This window comes from Astyanax mexicanus, chromosome 19 (genome assembly GCF_023375975.1).
Source record: "Astyanax mexicanus isolate ESR-SI-001 chromosome 19, AstMex3_surface, whole genome shotgun sequence".
NCBI lineage: Eukaryota > Metazoa > Chordata > Actinopteri > Characiformes > Acestrorhamphidae > Astyanax > Astyanax mexicanus.
Window position 1 is genome coordinate 33,024,070 of NC_064426.1, and position 20,811 is coordinate 33,044,880.

At 39.3% G+C, this 20,811-nt stretch overlaps 1 protein-coding gene across 1 annotated transcript in view; it reads right to left on the minus strand.

Annotated features, from left to right (window-relative positions):
• Window positions 1-20,811, minus strand: part of rapgefl1 (Rap guanine nucleotide exchange factor (GEF)-like 1) — a 46,973-nt gene that overhangs the window by 10,534 nt on the left and 15,628 nt on the right. Inside the window, exons 2-12 of the mRNA XM_022668478.2 lie at window positions 18,206-18,284; window positions 12,975-13,125; window positions 12,115-12,212; window positions 10,507-10,619; window positions 8,266-8,433; window positions 7,780-7,877; window positions 5,253-5,375; window positions 4,816-4,994; window positions 3,774-3,864; window positions 3,291-3,341; window positions 3,096-3,183 (exon numbers count right to left, since the gene is read on the minus strand). Of these exons, the coding sequence (XP_022524199.1) occupies window positions 3,096-3,183; window positions 3,291-3,341; window positions 3,774-3,864; window positions 4,816-4,994; window positions 5,253-5,375; window positions 7,780-7,877; window positions 8,266-8,433; window positions 10,507-10,619; window positions 12,115-12,212; window positions 12,975-13,125; window positions 18,206-18,284 (1,239 nt within the window). The remainder of the gene's footprint in view (window positions 1-3,095; window positions 3,184-3,290; window positions 3,342-3,773; window positions 3,865-4,815; window positions 4,995-5,252; window positions 5,376-7,779; window positions 7,878-8,265; window positions 8,434-10,506; window positions 10,620-12,114; window positions 12,213-12,974; window positions 13,126-18,205; window positions 18,285-20,811) is intronic.

Genomic DNA, 20,811 nt, shown 5'->3' on the forward strand with positions numbered 1-20,811 from the left:
CTAAAAAAAAAAGGTCACTTGCAGGGTACACTGATAGATCAAGAGAGCAGGCACCACCCAAACATCAACAACCAACCATATTTACACAGCAGACCACAGTCAAGTCTGCATTTTAAATCTGTGTTATGTCTGAACCAAAGGGAAACACAGCTGTAGTCAGTGCTGATCAGCTCTGATTAGAGTTTGATGCCAGAGCAGTCCTGACAGCATTCTGGAGAAGAGTCAGAAGGAGCTGAAGGGGAGGTGAAACGAGGTACAGAGAAAGAGAGAGAGAGAGAGAGAGAGAGAGAGGCAAAACTAGAAAAAAAGCCTCATGAGAGAAAAGGCAAAAGAGAAGAAGAAGCAGTTTGATTGATGTGAAGATGGCAGTGCAGCTGTATAGGGGTCAGTATAAAAGCATACAGCAGAGGAGAAGAAGAAGTTGAAGAAAAACTCAAGCAGCGGAAATAAGAAGCACCTGAAAACACAGTGAGGGTGTGTTTAAACGTTGATCTTTCCTGAGGTTTGACCTACCGTGCATGCTGTGTGTATCTACCAAATCACAGTGTGTGCCCAGCAAACATAACAGAGCTTTTAAGATTATGTGAGCACACAAAGCTTAGTAAAATAAAGCTTTTTAATGTGCTTTCAGTAAATGTATCTTTCGGCATTTTTTAATAATTACAACAGTAGTAAATTGTGAAAATATTACCTAGATAAAAACAGATTTGCTTACAAAGTGACACTAATTGAATGAAACTGATTGCATTACATTATCACGATTAAAAGTCATGAAATAAAAGTCATGATACAATATTTCTGAGCCTATTGTGAGCTTTATCAGTACATAGCTGTTTTCCACAGCTCCCCTTAGTCACTATTCTGCAAGAAAAATAAAAATCAATCTTTCTTTTATATGGTGTTAGCATGTTCACTCTGGAAATGATAACATCAGAGTGTAGAATCAGCCTTTTGTGTGCTACCAGGTTTACTGCAGAATACAATAAATTATTATTATTGTTGGATACACTATATTTTGAGCACATAAGCCCAAAGTCCCACCCTTCAACACAATTAGCCAATCAGGTCGTTGGTCATATCACGGAGTGATAGGATGAGGATTAATATGCTTGTGGAGAAGTCCCTCTTGATGTGGGGATCTGTGCAGGTGCAGTAGCCAAATATTTTTTATGCGCATCATTGAGCCAGATGCTACAAACTATTTATTAGGTTCTTTATTAAATCAGAGTTGATCCGTGGTTTAAAATCTGTTTTTGAAACTATAATTTGACCTTCATTTTTAAATATTTTGGTCTCCTCATTTATACAGACCAAAGCCTGGTCTTGTAGAAATAACTGCCTGTGACATTGCAAAATTGGCCACAGAGTGAAAAGATTTTACTATAAATCATCAATGTCACCAACTGCAGTAAGTGCATGCTTAGTCACGTATCCAATCAAGGACCAAATGAAAATGACTCAAATCTGATTTGAAAAGTTTGGATTTGACAATCTGCGTCACATCAAGACTAAACTTCAGCCCAGTATGGAAAAGTGAACATAGGCCAAATATTTGTCGTTCCAAAAAAAACCCCAAGATGTTCTTAAAAGTTTGGTCATGCAGTATAAACACAAAGCATACATGTAGTAAACTATGTTTTTTATGTCTAGTGAACCACTATGTGATAATGAACAGAAGGGCTGTGTAGTATGTGTGTGTGTTTGTGCAAGTGTGCATGTGTAGCACTAGTAGTAGCAATCGCTGTGAGGAGAAACGTGCAGAAGGAAAGTGTGTATTAGGCCAGCGGGGAGGGCGTTCGGACTCTTGCCTGCACAGTGAGCGGAGAACAGAAGGGTGTTGATTAGCCTAGTGGGGCCTGTTATGCTGCTTTATAATCAGGCAGCAGCAGGATGGCCGCAGCAGTAGTGAGCTTTATGGGAACACATCTGGACAGCAGCTGCACAGGGATTATTGTGGCAGGACAGCAGAGCTTCGGGACCACTGCAAGAGTGTGTGCATTTATAGCTGATGTGATTTTGTCACTCAGAAAATTTGTAATATGTATAATATAGGTGGTCTGGGTGACATTTTTGGTATTTGTTAATGTTTGTTGTATTATTTGTGTGAAAATCAAAACCAAAACATTTACATATATCCACCTATTTAGTTCATAGCAACTCACACTGAAGTAATGAGGAATGTCTTAGTCTGGACTGCACAATACAACCAAAACCAAAACACCAATCCCAACAAAAAACATTGCCACATATGAATCCTAAGGGCAGAGTAACAAAACCTGTTCAACCACAATAAAAAAAAGGATGTTTAAGAAGACTTGTAAAAACTTATCTTGACATTAAAGCAACTGTCTATAAGGTTTTAGAGGGAATTTGAGGTTTTAGAGGGATTTAGAGACCTCTATGGTAAGAATGTGTAATTGCACACAAACTGTTGAAGAGTACTTTTAATACTGGTTAATGTATATGAACTGCTGTTTAAAATTCTCCCAGCTTCAAGATTCTACTGCTTTCAATTAAAAAAAAAAAAAAAAACTTAGGGACTTCTTCTTCTTAAAGCAAAATTCCCTACATTAATATTAAATGATGGCCTTGTGTATCCTAAATCTGTTTGATGCATCAGTTCTGCTCGTATTTAGAAATTAAGGCTATGTCTATGCAAGGTGCAATACACACAATTTAAAAGAAAATATCTTAGGGACTTGTTTTTTTAAGCAACATACCTTATATTAATATTAAATGATGGCCTTGTGTATCCTAAATCTATTTGGTGCATCAGTTCTGCTCGTATTTAGAAATTAAGGCTATGTCTATGCAAGGTGCAATACACACTTAAGCCTCCATTTAAGTGTTTGTAATTGAAGCAAAAAAAGTAAAAAGAAGTAAATGGTCAAAGCTTACTCTCCTACATGATTCGCAAAAAAATACTTGTTTGTAAAAGCAAGCCAGAGATAATGAGCTGCTCCCCAGAACAAGCCAAGAATCAACTCTGGGTGTGAACTCATTCATTAAGGACAAGTGTAAAAATGTACTAAAATCTAAATGTCCACACTCTTGTCAGGCAGTGTATCTGTATTCGTTTGTATTCGAAGGCTCACCTTTGAGAAGCAGTGGAGTGAATGGGATGAGAGGGGCCCTCAGACTGGCCAGCAGGTCCCTGTATGACTTGTGGTTCCTTGAGGGGTCCTGAGTCACAAACACAAAGCAGAACACAAGGTCATTCAGAGGCTGTTCTGTGGGAAGCAAACTCTGTGAACTGTGGTGATGAAGGGTTCGTGACTCAGAACACTCACCGCAATGCTCTCAAACTGCTGGAACTGCTTCCGGAACTTTCCTGGCAAGCCCTGTCAAAACACAGCGCAGAATATCCACTGACACCTTTCTCAGTTAACATGGAGAGAAGAAAAGTGTATGTAATGTGAGCGGTGGGTACAGAGATGAAGGAATACATATCAGTTTGCGCTGAAACAGAAAAGGTGGGCTTGGGAAGTGTTTCCCTTTGAAAGGTGCTGCTTAGTCAGTTCCGTTGCCATGACAACAGCTAATAGGCCTCTGCCAGGAATAACACCCTGCTCTTACCAAATGAAAGGAGGCAAAACAGTGTGTGTGTGTATGTGTGTATTTGTGTGCATGTGTGTGTCTATTCAAGTGAAAGAGTGAGGAAAATAGGAGGACAAAATGAGTGAGAGTGTGAGAGACAGCTGGTGTGTGAGAGTGAAAGAGAGTGAGACAACCAGAGAGAGAGAAAGACATAAAGAAGGAGAAAGAAAACTGACCTCCCAAGTAAGGCGCAGGCGGCTAACTGCAGGGTTGTCCAGCCCCAGAACGACAGCAAGGAAAGACAGCAGGTCCTGCTGCTGCTTACACCTACAACACACCCAACACAGCACATTGATTATAAACCTAATATATATACATTATGCACGCTATCTTACACCCTGCGCAAAGTGTGTTGTGATGCATATTGCATTTTGCACCCTGTCAACAGTCTATTTTCACGCCTTGCTCTCTATCATTTAAATAGCAACTTGTGAATATATCTACGCTGATGGGCGTAGTGGTCTGAAAGTGAGATGTGCTCAGGTAAATTTCTGGCGTATTTTTTCCTTGGCAACGGAAAACACTGTGCTCACTGACTGATTTAAACCCTGACAACAGTCAACAGTCATTAATTGCTATCTTGGCAACGCAGGTGCCCGTTACACGCATTTTTGCATTGCATTCTCATGATACCAAAGATACACGGACACCCACCTTAATCAAGCTGCGCCGTTGAAGGCTCGCTAAAAAAGGGCCCTAAATGTCCAAATGTTTGTAAAAAATGCATTTACACTTTAAGTTACACCCATTTATAAAACAGATGTGCAAATTCACATACACACAGCTTGTCTAGTCCCCATAGAGAAGGCCTGCCAATTGAATAGGACTCTCTGGAGCAGAAAAACATGAACCTATTGGCACTGTGCCTAATGCCAGCAATGCCCATCCCACCCCACATGTTGACCTCACTAAAGCTCTTGCTGCTGAATACAATCAAATCCTCAGATCGAATGATCTAAAATCTAATATAAAGATCCATGGACAGTAGAGTCAGTTACTCCAACAAAAGCAGCAAAAACTCTTCTTTTATACCCTTGATTTCCCAATATATTTGTCCATATAGTGTATATAACAACAACTTACATTCATGAGTCACTAAAAAGCTGCTCCCATGCTCAACACAAACACACCAGATCACCTGACCACACCTTCAAATGTACGAACGCATGTGTCTGCACATGTACTCTCTTAAACACACACACAAAAAAAAGTACTCACAGAGCTGCTATCTTGATGAACTTGCGCAGCAGCTGCACCCTCTTTGGCAGTGACTGGCACTGCAGGATCTCTGTAGCGATCCAGTGCTGCACCTCACTACACCGCTGTAGTACCAGCTCCAGGTTGAGGGGGCGCCAGCGAGCCTGCTCCCCATGGAACACGTAACACACAAACTCCACCTGTTCAAACACATACACACATACACACACACAAGAGCAAAACACATAATGACACAAAGTTAGTAGAGGCAGAGACCTTGGCCTCTGTATTTGCAGCAATGAGATGTAAACATATAATATATATATATATATATATATATATTTTTTAAATAATAATATAAACATTGAATAAAAAACAGTGTAAAAGACATTATATAAAAAGTAAATGGGGGCAGGGGCATATTAAAATGCACTGAGTGAAAATTGTTTTATTCTGACCTCATGCACACAGCTGAACAGCTCCCAGTCGAACACCACCAGCTGGTTGGCCACTTCTTCTGCACTCATGTCGTGCAGTTTGCTGTCCCCCGGTGACCAGTGGATCTCCTCAGGGAGAGGCATCTGACAGACACACACGCAAGAAATGAGAACCCTGGGGCTCAGCCTAGCTATACGGTTTGTCCCATGCTTATCTGTTTCTTATCTGATCTACACTGCAATAACCCAACATATCAGCCACTGTCTGCCTTCCTGACCGATGAACAATTGGAAGTGTACGTGTTGGGACAGAAAATCTCAGCACATACCAAACATTCTGTTCAACAACAGCAGTGACCAACAACCAGCAATATCAGCACCAACTACACCCAAGTGTTCCTCAAACATTTAAACACTGATATGTGATAAGATACAGAACAACACCTCTTTTAGTTCTGCACCGTTAATGCAATATGCCCAAACACCACACTATGTACACTACCATGGATGTATACCACACTATGTACACTACATTATATACACTACATGCTTGTACATGAAACAGTATACTACATGTAAGTCCACTACACCAGAGGTTCTGGACATTATTACTGTGTATTGCTATAAAGTGTACCTGCCATTCTTTGTATATGAAAATTCACACCTTGCGCCCACTCCATTAAAATAGAAACAAAGCTTTATCTACACCAGGGGTCTCAAAGTAGCGGCCCGCGGGCCACATGCGGCCCGCGACGCGGTTTCATACGGCCCCTCACGTGTTAACAAAATAAACATACATCTGGCCCGCAATTCAATTTAATTATTTATGCTTTATTATGTTCGTTTTCATATTTTATCTTAACTTGTATTTTGGTGTGTGTGTGTGGTTTTTGTTTTTTTTTTGCTTACGCTGCGTTGCCTGCTTTAGTAGTCTTCAGTAGCCTTCAACAGTCTAACCTTGCAGCCGTGGTGTGTCCACTAAACTCCGTAGTTATAAACATCCTGAGGTTAGCAGCGCGCTAACTGACCTGTTTATAATGTAATCCGAGCAGTGACTCCGTGACGGCTGCTCTAAACTGCTGCTGTTAGCTGCTTGGGCTGAAAGATGAACTGTAGAGAGCTGTATTATCCGTTTAGTGAGGTTATTTTATTTCATACACAGAAGAACTTACAAATTTTTAAAAACGCTCCAGACTGGCTCAGCTGAGCCCTGTAGCCCGTGGCTGGGCTGCAGCTCTGACTAAGCAAAGACTGCGGGCTTGTGGTGCTGCAGCTGCAGCTCCGACTAGTGGTTGGATGAGGAACTGCTAAATCTGAGGAAATGCTAAATCTGTCACAGCTCACAATTTTTGATTTTATATTTATTAAGCCTTATTTCAGTATCAAACGTTTTGATCAAAGTTAATATAACTTATAAATTAAAAGGATTTATGTTAATAGAGCAACAAGCAACCATTTTTCCATGCAACTGTAATATTTGATTGAATAAATAGTATATTGAGAGTTATTTAACATTAAGGAGTAATTACATTCATTTTGTATTACATCTGGTTACATTTTCTTATATTTATAAGTTACATCTGGCCCTCAGAGGACAGCCAATATGCCAATGTGGCCCTCGGCAAAAATGAGTTTGAGACCCCTGATCTACACTCATGGGCTTGGTAGTCTGGAAATAAGATGTGTTCAGCTAAAGTTCTGGTGTATTGCTTGGCAGCAGAAAAAAAGTTAGTGTCCCACTAACTGATTAAAACCCTGACAACAGTCAGGCGTTATTTTAAATTCATACTAAATGTACTATTTTGGAACAATGTATATTATAAGTATATTTCAATTGTAATTAAGCTATATTTATATACAACATAAAAGCATAAAGATTGTGATTTTATGTGCTTTTTCATATAACTTCTGCACACTTAATAGATTTAAGCACATGCTTTTAAACATCATTTTTAATACACTTAAAGTATACTGTAAATGTAATAATTTCTGTATTGATGCACATAGTGTGTATCAACACAATGTTTAATTCAAAGCATATTGCTTAAAACAAATTTTTCGGAAATACAGAAAAAGTATATTTTATGTGCAGTTTAATAAAGTATATTATATTGAAAATGTACTTTTAGGCTTTTTTTACTAATTTGAAAATATTTTAATGCTTTTAAAAACACTTCCTTTTCACAAGGGTTAATAAGGGAATTGGTATATGCCTTTTGCACGTTTCGAGTCGTGGTGGGCGTACTTTTTGCATCTAAATCAAGCTGCATGGTGTGTGGTGGGGGGCTCGCCTATATGTAGTTAAAATAGGGCCAAAAGTGTCATTTCAAGCCCGATACAGCCTACTGCTTTTCTGTGAAGAGAGAATTGTTTAGAGCAAACTAAACAAACAGAAGTCTCATGTTAATTTTTACAACGTTACAATTGCCTGTACCGTCCACTTGATTCTGAATGAACTATAGCTGTAAGTGAATTTTCTATAGAGGTGGCACAACCCCCATATATCTCTCCCACCCTCAGCATTCCCCTCTCCCACATCTCTTCTCACCAGGGCCTCCAGCTCTGAGGGTTCGCAGGCAAACAGGTGGGTGTTGACGCCCAGGGTGGTGAAGACGGCCTCATCACTGGGACGGAACACGGCTTTCTCTGTGCAAACAACACACACACAAGCGCACAGATTGGAGCAGGATGGTAATGTGTCTCAGCCCACGCTGATAAGCGTACCTAAACATCAACACATCCCACCTACATTCCACACTGCCAGCAAAGCCAAGCTGGAGTCTGCAGCTAGGTGTTATAAAACAACAAAACACCTGAATTCAAACGTAACAAGATTTGTTTAGTTTGTATTCAATTAATTTCTAGAAGTGCTGACTGTAAACTCACATACAGTCTTACATCCATGGTCAAAAACTCACTTCTTAATCCTAATATCTACTGTCCAGAAGCTACAGGAGTGATTTAGTAACTAGTATGAAACCGGTATTTAAGTTACAGAAATGAACAAATGAATTGCCCATGTGCTGTGAATTACCTCCAGAAGAAGTGACTGCCACCAGTATAAGGTTAGCAGGCTGCGTGGGCTGGTCCTCGCTGTACTGCAGCTTCTCCCGCACCAGAGCTAAAATCTCTCCCACGCGGCACGACAGGCGGCTTCGGATGGTCACGTAGGAGTGGTCCGGCGTGTACACCCTGCAGAAGACTACAGACGAATGCAAGTACAATGAGTCCTAGAAGTCCCATTTATCACATTTATCACAAAAGCATGCTGTCATTTTATATAAATCTGTATACTGTATCAGTTCTCAAAAAAAAAAATAATGTATGAAGTACTAGACCCAGGTTGGAATAAAAGTACAAGTGTTCTATCAAAAAGTGACTTGAGTAGAAGTTTGAGCGCTCTTAAGAACCACACCTAACTAAAAGTACCAAGTACTAGTGCTGGGCGATATGGGAAAAATCATAAATCACGATATGGAATTTTTAACCTCACGATAACGTCATGATATACCACATTTCAGTTACTCTTCGAAAAATAGGACAAAATAATATCTATTATTCTATTATATCTATTATAATAATATTGCTTACTTTTTTCAAACTTTATTTCAAAGTAAAATAAAACCAAACTTTCACAAATGAGAATTACTACATTTTAGTGCAGCAATATATATGTATCAAATGAAAACAGATGAGGTAGATGCAGTAGCTCATTTTTTCAAAAGAACAATGTGTCTCCATTGTTTAGCTCTCATGAGTTTAATAACGTAAAGCATGTCGCAAACCGGCGTGTCCGTCAAATAACGTTAAGCAGAGTCATGTCCAAAACCACATTATGAAGCTGTTTTTGCGAGGAATTATTTATTTTTACTTATATAAAACAAGTTTATGCAAAGTGACCACACCAATACATTTCATCGTAGCCTATTTTATATATTTGCATGAATAATTGATGAAATGAAATTACTGTAGAAACGATAGGGATGATAGAAGGTAAGTAGAACGATAGACACTTTTCTAGCGTCCCCACGATATTTATCGTCATATCGCACAGCACTACCAAGTACTAAACAATGAGCATTTTTTGCACTTAAGCATTGCAAGCACTTTATTGTAAAATGTACTACTCAAGAACTGAAAGTAAAATTACAATATTGTGTTATGTAGTTATCACAGAAAGCAGTGAAAAGTTTTCCTACAAAGGGTTAACATCTTCATTACATTAATGCAAAACTGCAACGTGTCCATAGAGAAGGGACTGCATATGATTTATTAGTAATCTAATACATATGCATGCATCTCTTTCATTTGCATTTGTATCTACTACAGACGCTCAGGTCAAGAAGAGTTCAAAAGTATCTTGTTCTTGATCGATCCATTGGCTCGCTGCCAGTTTCCCCCGGTCATAAGGCTACTCTAAAAATACACCACATCAGGCTAAGTGAGGGCAGTGAGGTCACCAGCTACTTCCTCTTTTGTATTACCTATTGATTACAGTTTGGGAAACCACATGACATGAGTCACTGCTGCTGACTTTGGACTGATTTATGAGGTACGGAGCAATAACAAAACGTGGCTGACCCTGCAGTACTCAAAGACCCCACTGCAGCCAAATTGGGCTAATTTAGGCTATAAACAAAGCAGTCGGTGTATACACTGTCCACTGAAAGTTTGCTTTGTTTAAAAAAATACATTTTCAACACATTTATGAAATAATCAAAACAAAAAAAGTTAACATTAAACAACATATAAATACTTTGGGGATATTTTCCAATACTCCACTCTAGGGTGATCATGTTTAAGAGTAACTTAACACATTTACTTTTTAAAAAGTTCTAAAATGATATAATATTTAAGTACTTCGGCCCAAAAAGGCATACACCTGTGTGTCACACGTGTATGTTGATTTGCATTGCATTGACCCAGTTGGTCATTTAGGGTTTTTCAGCTGCACTGCACATTTCTACTAGACTTGAGTGGGTTCAGACCATATTTTGACGAGTTCTGCTTCCAATAGAAGCAGGTAAATTTGCCAGAGCTGGATTACTAATAACAGTTCGTCATGGTGTTGTATAGGGTAAGTTTAGCTGTTTGTTTGTTCTATGTGTATCATTCCTGTCCAGCACTTTGAGTTATAAAACCTAGAAAACCATGTAGCCCAGAACCATCAAAGTGTTAATTAATTAGTGTCATATTGTTTTTTGTTTAGAATCAGTACAGTATAGCAAAACATAATACTGCGATATATAAAGTGTATGTATATATATATACTCACTCTCGTCTGAGCCTCGGAAGGCCTCTCGGGGCTGGAGGCAGGCGTCGATGCGTCTGAAATGGCGAAAGAGTGGACGCACCTGCTTCTTCCGACTCTCCTTGTCCTCCTCCGCCCTGAAGACAGAGAAGGAGAAAAAGCAGGTCAGCTGCGGATGACTTGGCCCAAAATGCAGACCTGCAGCAAGCTTTACAATGTTAAGACTCTAAACAGCCAGTATCTCTAATATCCTTTTTTTTAAGCGCATTTTGTCCCAAGGCTCAGTGTATACTTTTAAAGTTGTTTTTTTTTTTTTTTTTAAACTTTACTTGCTTAATAAAGTGTTCTTATGTATTTCATGTATCTACTATTTCAAACTTGAATAAGTAAAGATTGTATGCTGAACCTCATCTCACGTCTCCTGAGTATCTCTGAATGCACCTGTGTGCTTTGGGTATTATTTATATTTATTTCCTGGGGTGAAACTCCCCAGGTGGCGTAGTCTACCTTCATTGAATTATAAGGGTCACATTTGTGTAGGGTCATGTAGACATGTAGACAAGAGTAAACCATATGCTTTACACAGTGAAATACAACCTGGATCTGGCAGTTTTGTAAACCACTGTATATACCAATATTCAAAAGAGAATAAATTAAAAAGCAGCAGTGTTCCTGAGTAGAAAAATACATCAATGTGTTACTGCAACCATCCATGCAAACCAAACACATTCATTTTAAAAGCAAAGTGGTTTGGTAGGTTTTCCTTTGAGTTGTTCTGGCCAGGCCGCATGTCTTTCTGACAGTTTATGCTGTTTACCTAAGCATTTGTGGTGGTGCAAATGGTGCTAATACAATAACTTCTGCAAACATGGAGATAACAGAATCACAAACGTCTTCATCTGCTTCTCATGCACTCATCGTTAAACCAAAGAAAAGTAGAATAAGAACTAAAGATACCTGGCAAATTAAATGAAGAGCAACAGAGTCTTCACTACAATGTGAAAAGAGACTGCACTACAATTCAGGTTTTAAAAGTACTCTTCCTCAGTGCAACTAAACGTTCTCACCAGAGACGTCTCTAAATCTCCAACACTTACATTAAGTATAAAATTAGCTAGATATAACATTTTAAGTTATTTTAGTTTCATGCTGCGTCACTGTTATTAATTCACACTTTCTTCCGGTTTTGAACATGCTGATTTATGCTCAGTAGCAACAGTAGCGTCTGAACTCAAATTAAAACATGTAGGCTTTAGTGGCTTCATTAGATGGTGGAAGGGATTTAACGACTCAGTCAAAGCAAAATCGCATAAGGAAAGCATCAATCTCCGGATGCAGCGCCTTTCCCAATTAGCCACTTCACAGAGCCGCGGCTTTGCACTCCATAATGGGATACACTAATATGTTCTGTTTTGGATTTAGAGCTTGCTACTGTTTTGCACTGAAAAGGGAAGAGAAGTTTGAGGGACTGTTTTTTAGTATGGCCTAAGGGATTTTTTTTCGTTTTCTTTTAAGTTTTAATAAAATTCATACTGTGGTATGTGCTCCAGGTGCAATAACGAATCATCTACAGCCAATATTTACCTAGAGGACCAGAAGACCATAATAAGTGCTATATGTAGGTCTACTCACGGATTATGAAGGATCTCAGTCCAGCGCTGCAGCTTGAGGACATCCTCCACCAGTTCAGGGAAGCGGCTGAGCTCTTGCACAGCACACAGATACAGGTCCTGTATTAGGAATAAGTGGGATTAAGAAAACTAATTAAAGCAAATTCATACTCATGCATGTGCAAGTGAGCATTAGTGAGGTGATATGAGCTATACAGGATGCAGTTTACCAGAAAATGTCATCAATCCGCCAGTGTACCACTAGTATTTATGCCTCAATAATGGCTGTTGTCTGTGTCTGAATATAAAAGGCTCATATATCTTATTATTACCTATACTAAAAAAAATCATATTGTGATAATTGTGATTTTCACAATGTGCAGTTTATATGCACACCCTAAATACTGTGGTAAATTTTTATTATATTACATTTATGTTACATTACTTTTATTATTATTATTATATACAAAATCAAAGTCTTGGTTAGGTACAGCTGTTTATAAAATAGACAAATGTTTACTGAACGTTTTAATTTGTTACACAAAAAAAAAAAATAAACATTTACTTTATTGCAATTTTTAGTTTTGTTTTGTCACATTACAAAAATACAATACTACTGGTTTACAAAAAAAAATACTGGGTTTATATAACCTGATTAGCAAAAATCTGATCTATATGTTTGCTATAGGAGAGGTGGACTTAGAAAATCTGGCCAAAACAATTATTACTCAAGATAGCTACTGCTTAGTCGGTTCTGTTACCATGGCAACCCTGATAGACTTCAGCCAGGATCAACACTTGAAATCTCTAGAGCGCTTTTCTGTCGGAGGTGCATGTGTGTGTGTGTGTGTGTGTGTGTGTGAGTGAGTGAGAGAGATGTACCTTAGGGAAACTGTTGGACCTGTCCCCCTCCTCCTGCAGTAGCTCTCTGTAGGTGTCCAGGTAGCGGAAGGCCACACTCAGCACGGCCTGCTTCCTCTCCACCCCGTCCCAACTGGGCCAGCCCTCGCCCTGCCGCCCCTCCGTCCCAAACCTGAGCGCGTACGTCAAGGAACACAACACTCACACATGTACACTATAGCCTGCATATCAGAACGAAGGTGTTCCTATTCAATATTCTACTTTTTAATATAGGGCCCATGACAGTTTTCACATTTTATGGCAACAAGAGAACAAAGAGATGAATTCTTGCAGATATTTTGTTTTTGCTGCTAATAATCAAGTAATTTAAACAATATATTTATTCAGTGTCCTCTAACATCATCCATACATATCTGCACATTAAAAAATGGATTTCATCTGTGTTTCGGCCTTTCATTTACACAAAAAATAGTTTTCGGTCACTGAAAATTTAGCTTTATTAAAATTCTATTTTAGAAAACAACACATGCATGTTTCTGAGTGACTCTCAATATAGTGAACTACATAATTCATAAAACTACTGGGTCTAGCAGTAGTTGTAGTTAGCTCTAGAATTAGCATTTTATGTCCCTTTTCATAATGCATTATCACACCATACAGGGCTAGCAAGCTCATGCATACATTTTCTTCTAGATGTGGACAAAAATATTAAAAAAAACGAAAAAAGGGAAATCTCTGTTTTTTTTTTTTATGTCCACAGATGGGGCCTATGGATCAATTATCCAATTAGTGGGATCAGGTGTGTTAGACCCAGCAGGACAGGAGTCCTCAAAGATCACCACTGGGAGCACCAGACTCAGATTTAAGGATGTCATGTTCATAAGAATAGACAAAACAGACATGTGCCTGCAGGTATCTCAGATGCATGTGTTTGGCAACAAACACACACACACACACACACACACACACACACACACACACACACACACACAAACGTGCACAGACACTCAGACAAACAGAATCCAGCTGGCTTCTGATCACCTAACGGAGACGCAAGGATGGAAAAACACAAACCGTAGCATGTGGCCAGTCAGCCAGCATAATTACAGCCTCTAAGAAGTGCTGTAGCCAAAGGAACACACCCAGCACGTCTATACACGCACACACACATGCACACACTGACACAAGCTGTCCCTCCTCTTATGCAGTTTGTCATTAACTGGGCTGTGCTATTGGATTGTATAAGGCCTCACTGCACAACAGAAATGTTATAAACAGCCACGTGTGTTGCATGCACCTTTTTATATATATTGTATGCCAGAGAAGAAGTTGACCATACGTAAATTGATCTATTAATAAAGCATACTTTTTTATTTTTTTTTTACAAAATCTGACACTGACTGATATATAATACAGAGTTTAATAGCTACATGACTTGGCAAATTCATTTTTTTAACATACGTTGTGCACATTTTTGGCAAATGTATGGTTACTTTTTGATCGTTCACATCCTAAATATTCTGATAAATTACGAAGAATGTAGTCATACGAGTTTTGCACATATTGTTCTAGTCCTAGTCTGTACTGACCACATGTTTCCAGTATTCCTGCATCAGGGAGCCTAAATTCAGGCCAGGCTGGAGTGTATTAGCCCTGTTTTCTGTAGCCTTGCTCTTCAGATCTATTTAAAGAGTCCCTCCCCGACACCCTGTCCAGATTTAAAAGCACTATTCCTGTTCAAAACAGCCAGGCAGCATGCAGCACACATGCATCAGCTGCCTTTGATGACATTCCACATGTAGTAAGTCTAAATTTATGACTGCTGCCACTTCTACCGCGCTAGAATCCAAAAGCGGTGGGCTCGAGCACGAGCCGGCGGGCAGTTGCTGCTAGGCTGCAGCAGTTGCTAGCCCCCGGCCTCGCAATGGCCCGTATCAAGCCAGCTCACTGTAACAGAGCACTGAGCCTACGGGCTTTGATCTCTCTCAGTCACTCACAGTAGATAAGAGAGAGCCAAAATGTGTGTGTGTGAGTGTGTGTGTGTGTGTGCACTAAGCTGACAGAGTCATCAGTGTAAAGTAAAAGAGAGGGGTTCTGTTTTTTATACATTTAATCCAATCAGAGGTGGCTGCAGAAAAGTGGGCCGAGGGGTTTTCCCTTTTGTCTTGGTCCGCAGCAGGAAGCAGACGTGTTCTCACAACAAAAAGATCTGATTAGTGCTGGATTACGGCCAGCAGCCGCGGACCTGGAGAGAGGCGTGGACGAGGTGAGATAAGCGGGAAGAGAAAAGAAGAGTGCCACAGAGAGAGAAAGAGAAAGAGAGAGAGGGGAGAGACCCAGAGACACTATTGAAAAAAAAAACTAATTCACTGCATTTCCTTGATTCAGCTCTGTAGACGATTTCCACATGAATAGAATATATATGACATCAATGCAATTTCATCTTGCAGTCGATTTACTTTTTGCAATATCTGTCAAACAAATTCAATGCATGACTTTTTTTTAATAAAGTCAATGGCGGCATAAAGAGAGGCTTACTTATAAGTGGTGTAAATTTAGTGTATGCGTATTTGATTGGATTTAACTGGGTCGATTTAGTATTATCTTAAAAATAAAAATGCCTCAAAGGTACAATTTACATGCTACTGTTATTTATACGACAACAAAAACAGGAACCACATTTTGGCTAAAAAAGACATACCAGTACATGCTAAATTAGGGCCCACTGATTTCTACAATGTAGGAGGTAGGCTAAACAATGTGACCACAACTTATATCACAATATAATTCTTAAATTCGAACAATACCATACAATTCTGATATCTGATATTGATATGAACAGTATCGCCACTGTTCTTGGTGTACATAGCTAGGTACACACTGATGGCATGCTCTGGGAAATACGGTAAAAATATTTTTGTGTGATATTTAAAGGCATTTTTACAATACACACAGTACTTATCAAAATATCATCAGCAATAGCATATTCTGAGTGATTTTTACTACATAACTGCTGCACATCATCCAATTAAACAGAATATTTTACACTCAGTTATAAGTAAGTAAGTAATACAATCCCCCCTATCTTAAAGCAGAGCTGCACTGAAAACACACAGACTGAGCAGTCGTCGGTCACATAAATGGAGTGTATGGATAAAAACAGTACGATTTATGACAATGAGCAAAGAGACTGTGTCAAAATAAAAAAGTCACTAATTAAGATGTTTATGTAATTGCAGTTTACAATGCATAAACGAAAATCTGTGAAAAAAAAAGTAAAATCAACAAAAAATAAAAACATAAAAATCCCCCAAAATAAATAATTAACAGAAAAAACAGAAATGAGAATGGAATGAACTGCAATTAACCAGAACATTCTAAACTGGCCGCAGCTGAACTGTCACCTTCAGATGTATTTTTGCACCTCTATTTCGAAAGTGATGTTTATAGCACAAACTCGACCCCTCGCTAGCACAGGCGCACACACACACACACACACAAACACACGCACACACTCACTAGGGCCCTGTGAAAAGACGGGGTGCAGACACGCCACATTAGGGGCAGCGAGGCATGCAGGCCTCCCCAGGCACGGCTTTGTGTTCTGAGAGCAGACGAGCCCCCAGACACTCACTGTAGCTCACACAGAGGCTCCACTGCCGAGACTCCTCACACTGAGAATGTAGGTCATGCAGAGAGAGCGGGGGCACAGGGTACATTACCGAGGGGTGTCCTCTCTTCACACACACACAAACAATCCCCAAAAGTTAACCCTCCAAGCTTCCCCATGGTGCATACACCAAGCCTTGAAAACTTATCTTCCACTTTTAATTAGGTTTTGCTTGGAGCTCACTGAAACAAGTGGTAAAGAAAGTGGACAAAAATGTAGATTCTGAACTTTTAGTAGATGCCACTTATATGAGGGTAAGAGAAAGAGCAGTTTTTCTTTTAACTTGTGCATGTCGTATTTATACAGAAAATAAAAAAACATGTAAAGAGAAGGACAACATCTAAGATAGCTTATCAATACAGACTCAAATCAAATCACATAAAATCCGTTGATTTGTCACATGCATAGTTATATGTGGTGGTATAGCAGTGTGGCAAAACTCTGCCAAAGCTGTTATTTTGAAACTATTAGAAAAGACACAAGTCTTAAATTATAGTAAGTAATATTCCCCTTAATCTTGAAGCAATGCTGCTCTGAAAACTTTAAGACTAACAGCTGTCTGTCACATGTAAGAAGGGTATAGAATGAAATATATAGAATTTGTTAACACATTGACCAAAGAGACTGTGCCAAAATAAAAGTCACTATTTAACTCACTATTAATTAAGTCATTACTGGAATCAAGCTGTTTAACGTAAACCTTAGCAATATAACAGAGAGACACACAGATTGACACATAAAGGGACTTCAAGACTTATAATATGAATGGCAATATATACACTAAATGTACACAATATACAAATGAAGAATACAAGAGCACACAATCTAGAGATGAGAGTTATGGGTAAAGTGCAAAAGTTGTGCAGCTGAGTAAGAGGTAGTATATAGTTTTAAAGATTTATGTTTTTTTTTGTTTTCATTACGTAACTATAATGACTTATGTAACTGTGTAATTATATATCTAGAATAATCATTCTAGGCATTTACGGGTTAAACATATTGAACAATGGAGCTCTGTCATGAGAATTTAGAGAACTGCGATATATCCCCAGCCTCTGTGCAGCACAAAGGAGTGATATTTAAAACGCAGTTTGCCAGAGGTAGGGAAACACTTGTAGAGAAGAGTACAGAGACTGAAAGCACAAAGCATAAAGCGGCCCTGCCATTGGAATGGGTGTTGGCTCTGTTTTTTTGGCTGAAAAGCCTGTGTTTTTCTAGCCAGTGTTTTGAAGATTCGCAACTGCTGCTTTGGATGTTCTTCTCCAAAGTGTTTATACATCTCAGAGCCAAAGAGCCTTTTTTTATATTATGAAACTCACCACTCAAACTGTTGAACTGAAACTGTTGGGCAATAATAAGAGTTACGGCAGAGATAATCCAATTCTAACCCAAACAAACGAAACCAGTTGCTGCTAGCCCATCATCTAAACGCCCCTCGACTGATGTATTAAGTGGGTTCGGCCAGAGCGGCTGATAAAACAAATACAGAAGATATTTTCTGTGGATATTTCCATGTTTGCAAAGACCTGGTTGCTAAGCATTCAAGATGCATGGATGATGCTTGGCATTACGTGAAGGATACTGCTGAAGTAGAACCTGCTGGAACTTGTCAGATGCCAGGAAGATAGGGTGTGTCAACATGAAGTCATCCAGCAGTATTTCTGCAAAAAGAAAAAGGAAAGAGGAGAGAGAATTAGTAAGCTTGGTTTGCAAAATCAAAATGCAAACATGACATTACAGAATACACTGTATGTTCAGAAGTTTGTGGGCACACCTGCTACTTTAACTTTCGTCTCATAGCAGATCTTGTGTTTCGTCAAGTCCCTGTAAGACGTATTGCCAATAGAATAGGACTATCTGGGAGCAGATGAATATAAACCATGTACAACGTCTAATGACATATTTGAGAAAAAAGAGATATAAACCATCCCAGAATTGAGAACTGAGCTGTGGATCAGTGAAGCTGTGTTTATCATCCAACATCCTGACGTCACTAATGGTCTCACTGTCAAAGAATACAATTAAATCCTCACAGCAATCCTCAATAAAAAAAAGAACAGTAGACAGCCTTCCTTAGACTGTAGAGACTGAAGCTACTCCAACAAAAGCAGAAAAAAAGGTATTAATACCCTTGATTTTAGAAAAAAACTATTAAAAAAACATACAAACAACTGTCCTCATACTTTTCTGTTCTACAGTGTAGCATTCCTGAGCTGAAAATTAGTAAAGCTGAAAACAAGGAGATGTATGCCTACAGCAAAGACCCCAAAGGCACAATTTATCATCTTACACATACTGGACTTGCTAGACCGGTCATGAGCCAAAACATCTTTCTGTGGATACAGTTTTAACCTATGAAAGGTTTGTTGAAAGTATTTTTTTCAGCCTCATCAACTGTCACTTTGTTTTGCTTTCATAGCCTAACATTAAGTATACAGACTGACATACCAAACGTGAAATAGCAACATGCAAATTGATCATGATTGTTACCTCAATAGTAACAATCAGCAATCAGCTTAGAAATGCTCAATCCTGTATTAGTTGAGGCTGAACACTGGCCACAAGGCTCAGAGTGGCCTTCAACTTTAAACACTCCTCGATCCACAGTGTCATGTGTGTAGAAGGAATACATCACAGAAGGAATTACTACCCTCTATTATAAACAGCACAGCATGTGATGATGAGCGTAACTGGCAGTGTCTGGCTAGAATTGGCCATGGGAACAGAGCAGCGACCCTAGCAATAATAATAGACACATTCAGAGCAGGAGGCCCATCACAATTTATGCATATCCCTATTTAACTTCCTTGGGATATGCTAAAAGTATATGGTAACTATTACCAGTCCTTTATGAAATAAAACAAAAACTATTTTTGCTTATAAGTGCTTTTAAGCAGTTGCGCACTACAATTTAAATCATTGGACATTTTAACTGTCTCTAATTGGTCACGATTACGCAAAAGTATCTGGGTTAGATCGATCTGTAGCACATTCATAAATGATTAATAATGAGGAATATGAGGAAGTCTGCCACTTATAAAAGGACCAAAAAAGCAGCCTCAAAATGAACACATCAGCTGCTGAAAAAGTAGGTCAGGGGAGTATACCCCTTCACAGAATATGAAAAAAAAAAGAGCTCATGAAAATGACTGGGAAGAGACGAGCTCCAGTCTATTAGCTACAGAGATGGAGTGCTCTATTAGACAGTGAACAGCCAGTAAAGGAGAAAACCTCCAGTTCCAGCGACCTCAAACCAGACAAAATGATGTCAGGCGGTCATTAAAACCACTGGTTTTTACAATCAGCCACTGAGATCCCTTGGCTAATTAAGGTACTTTTTGTAAAGGTCAGACAGTCTGTAAACAATGGATTAATACCCTGATAAATTTGACAAGGACTTCTTGTACTGTATTTTAAGATATCACGTCCCAAGATATCTTCTGATTACTATTTTTCCCATTATATTTCCGGTATAGTTGTCACACCTGTCCAGAATTAATGAGTCTGCAGAACCAATTTCAGACTAACCCGAACCCCAGACCACCGATTTCAGGAGAAACAGAGATTGGTACCCTGGACAACCCCTCAAACCGGCTGAAAACAGCGTTCAAACCTCATCAGAAATATAAAAAACTTATGGAGCTAGTGTTCCCAGGTAAGGAAAAAACTACTTTCTGATTGGGTCTGGATAAGTCTGCCATTGCATAACAAGCCTAATCCCAAATCACTGCTTCCTGGCAAAAAAACAACCTGACTTCTGTGAATGCTGCACCCAGATCAGCCCTTGCTGTAGTACTGTAGGTGTGGCACAGACAAGGCCAGAAGTGCGTGAGACGTTCCTGACTGGTCCAGGCTTGCCTTGTTTCTCACCTCCTGAATTGCCTGGTGGTTCCTTTGACGCCAAAAGGCCACAGCAGTTTAGGTGAACGGACCCCAGCTAGCAGTTAAACGCAGGAATAAAAGAGACAAAAGGATTAGGAGCTGCGTGACAGGGGGCTAAATGCATGGATTCAGAGGACTGGTCTGTGAGCGGAGTGGTGAATTCTGCCTCACCTCCATTATGACGGAAAGCACAACCTGCGCTGTTTAAACTCAAGGCATATTTTACACTTTCTCATTCTGGAGCTGCTTGTATACCTGGATTGTCACGCATACTGTACAAGAGTTTGTTCAGGAGTGTGTGTGTGT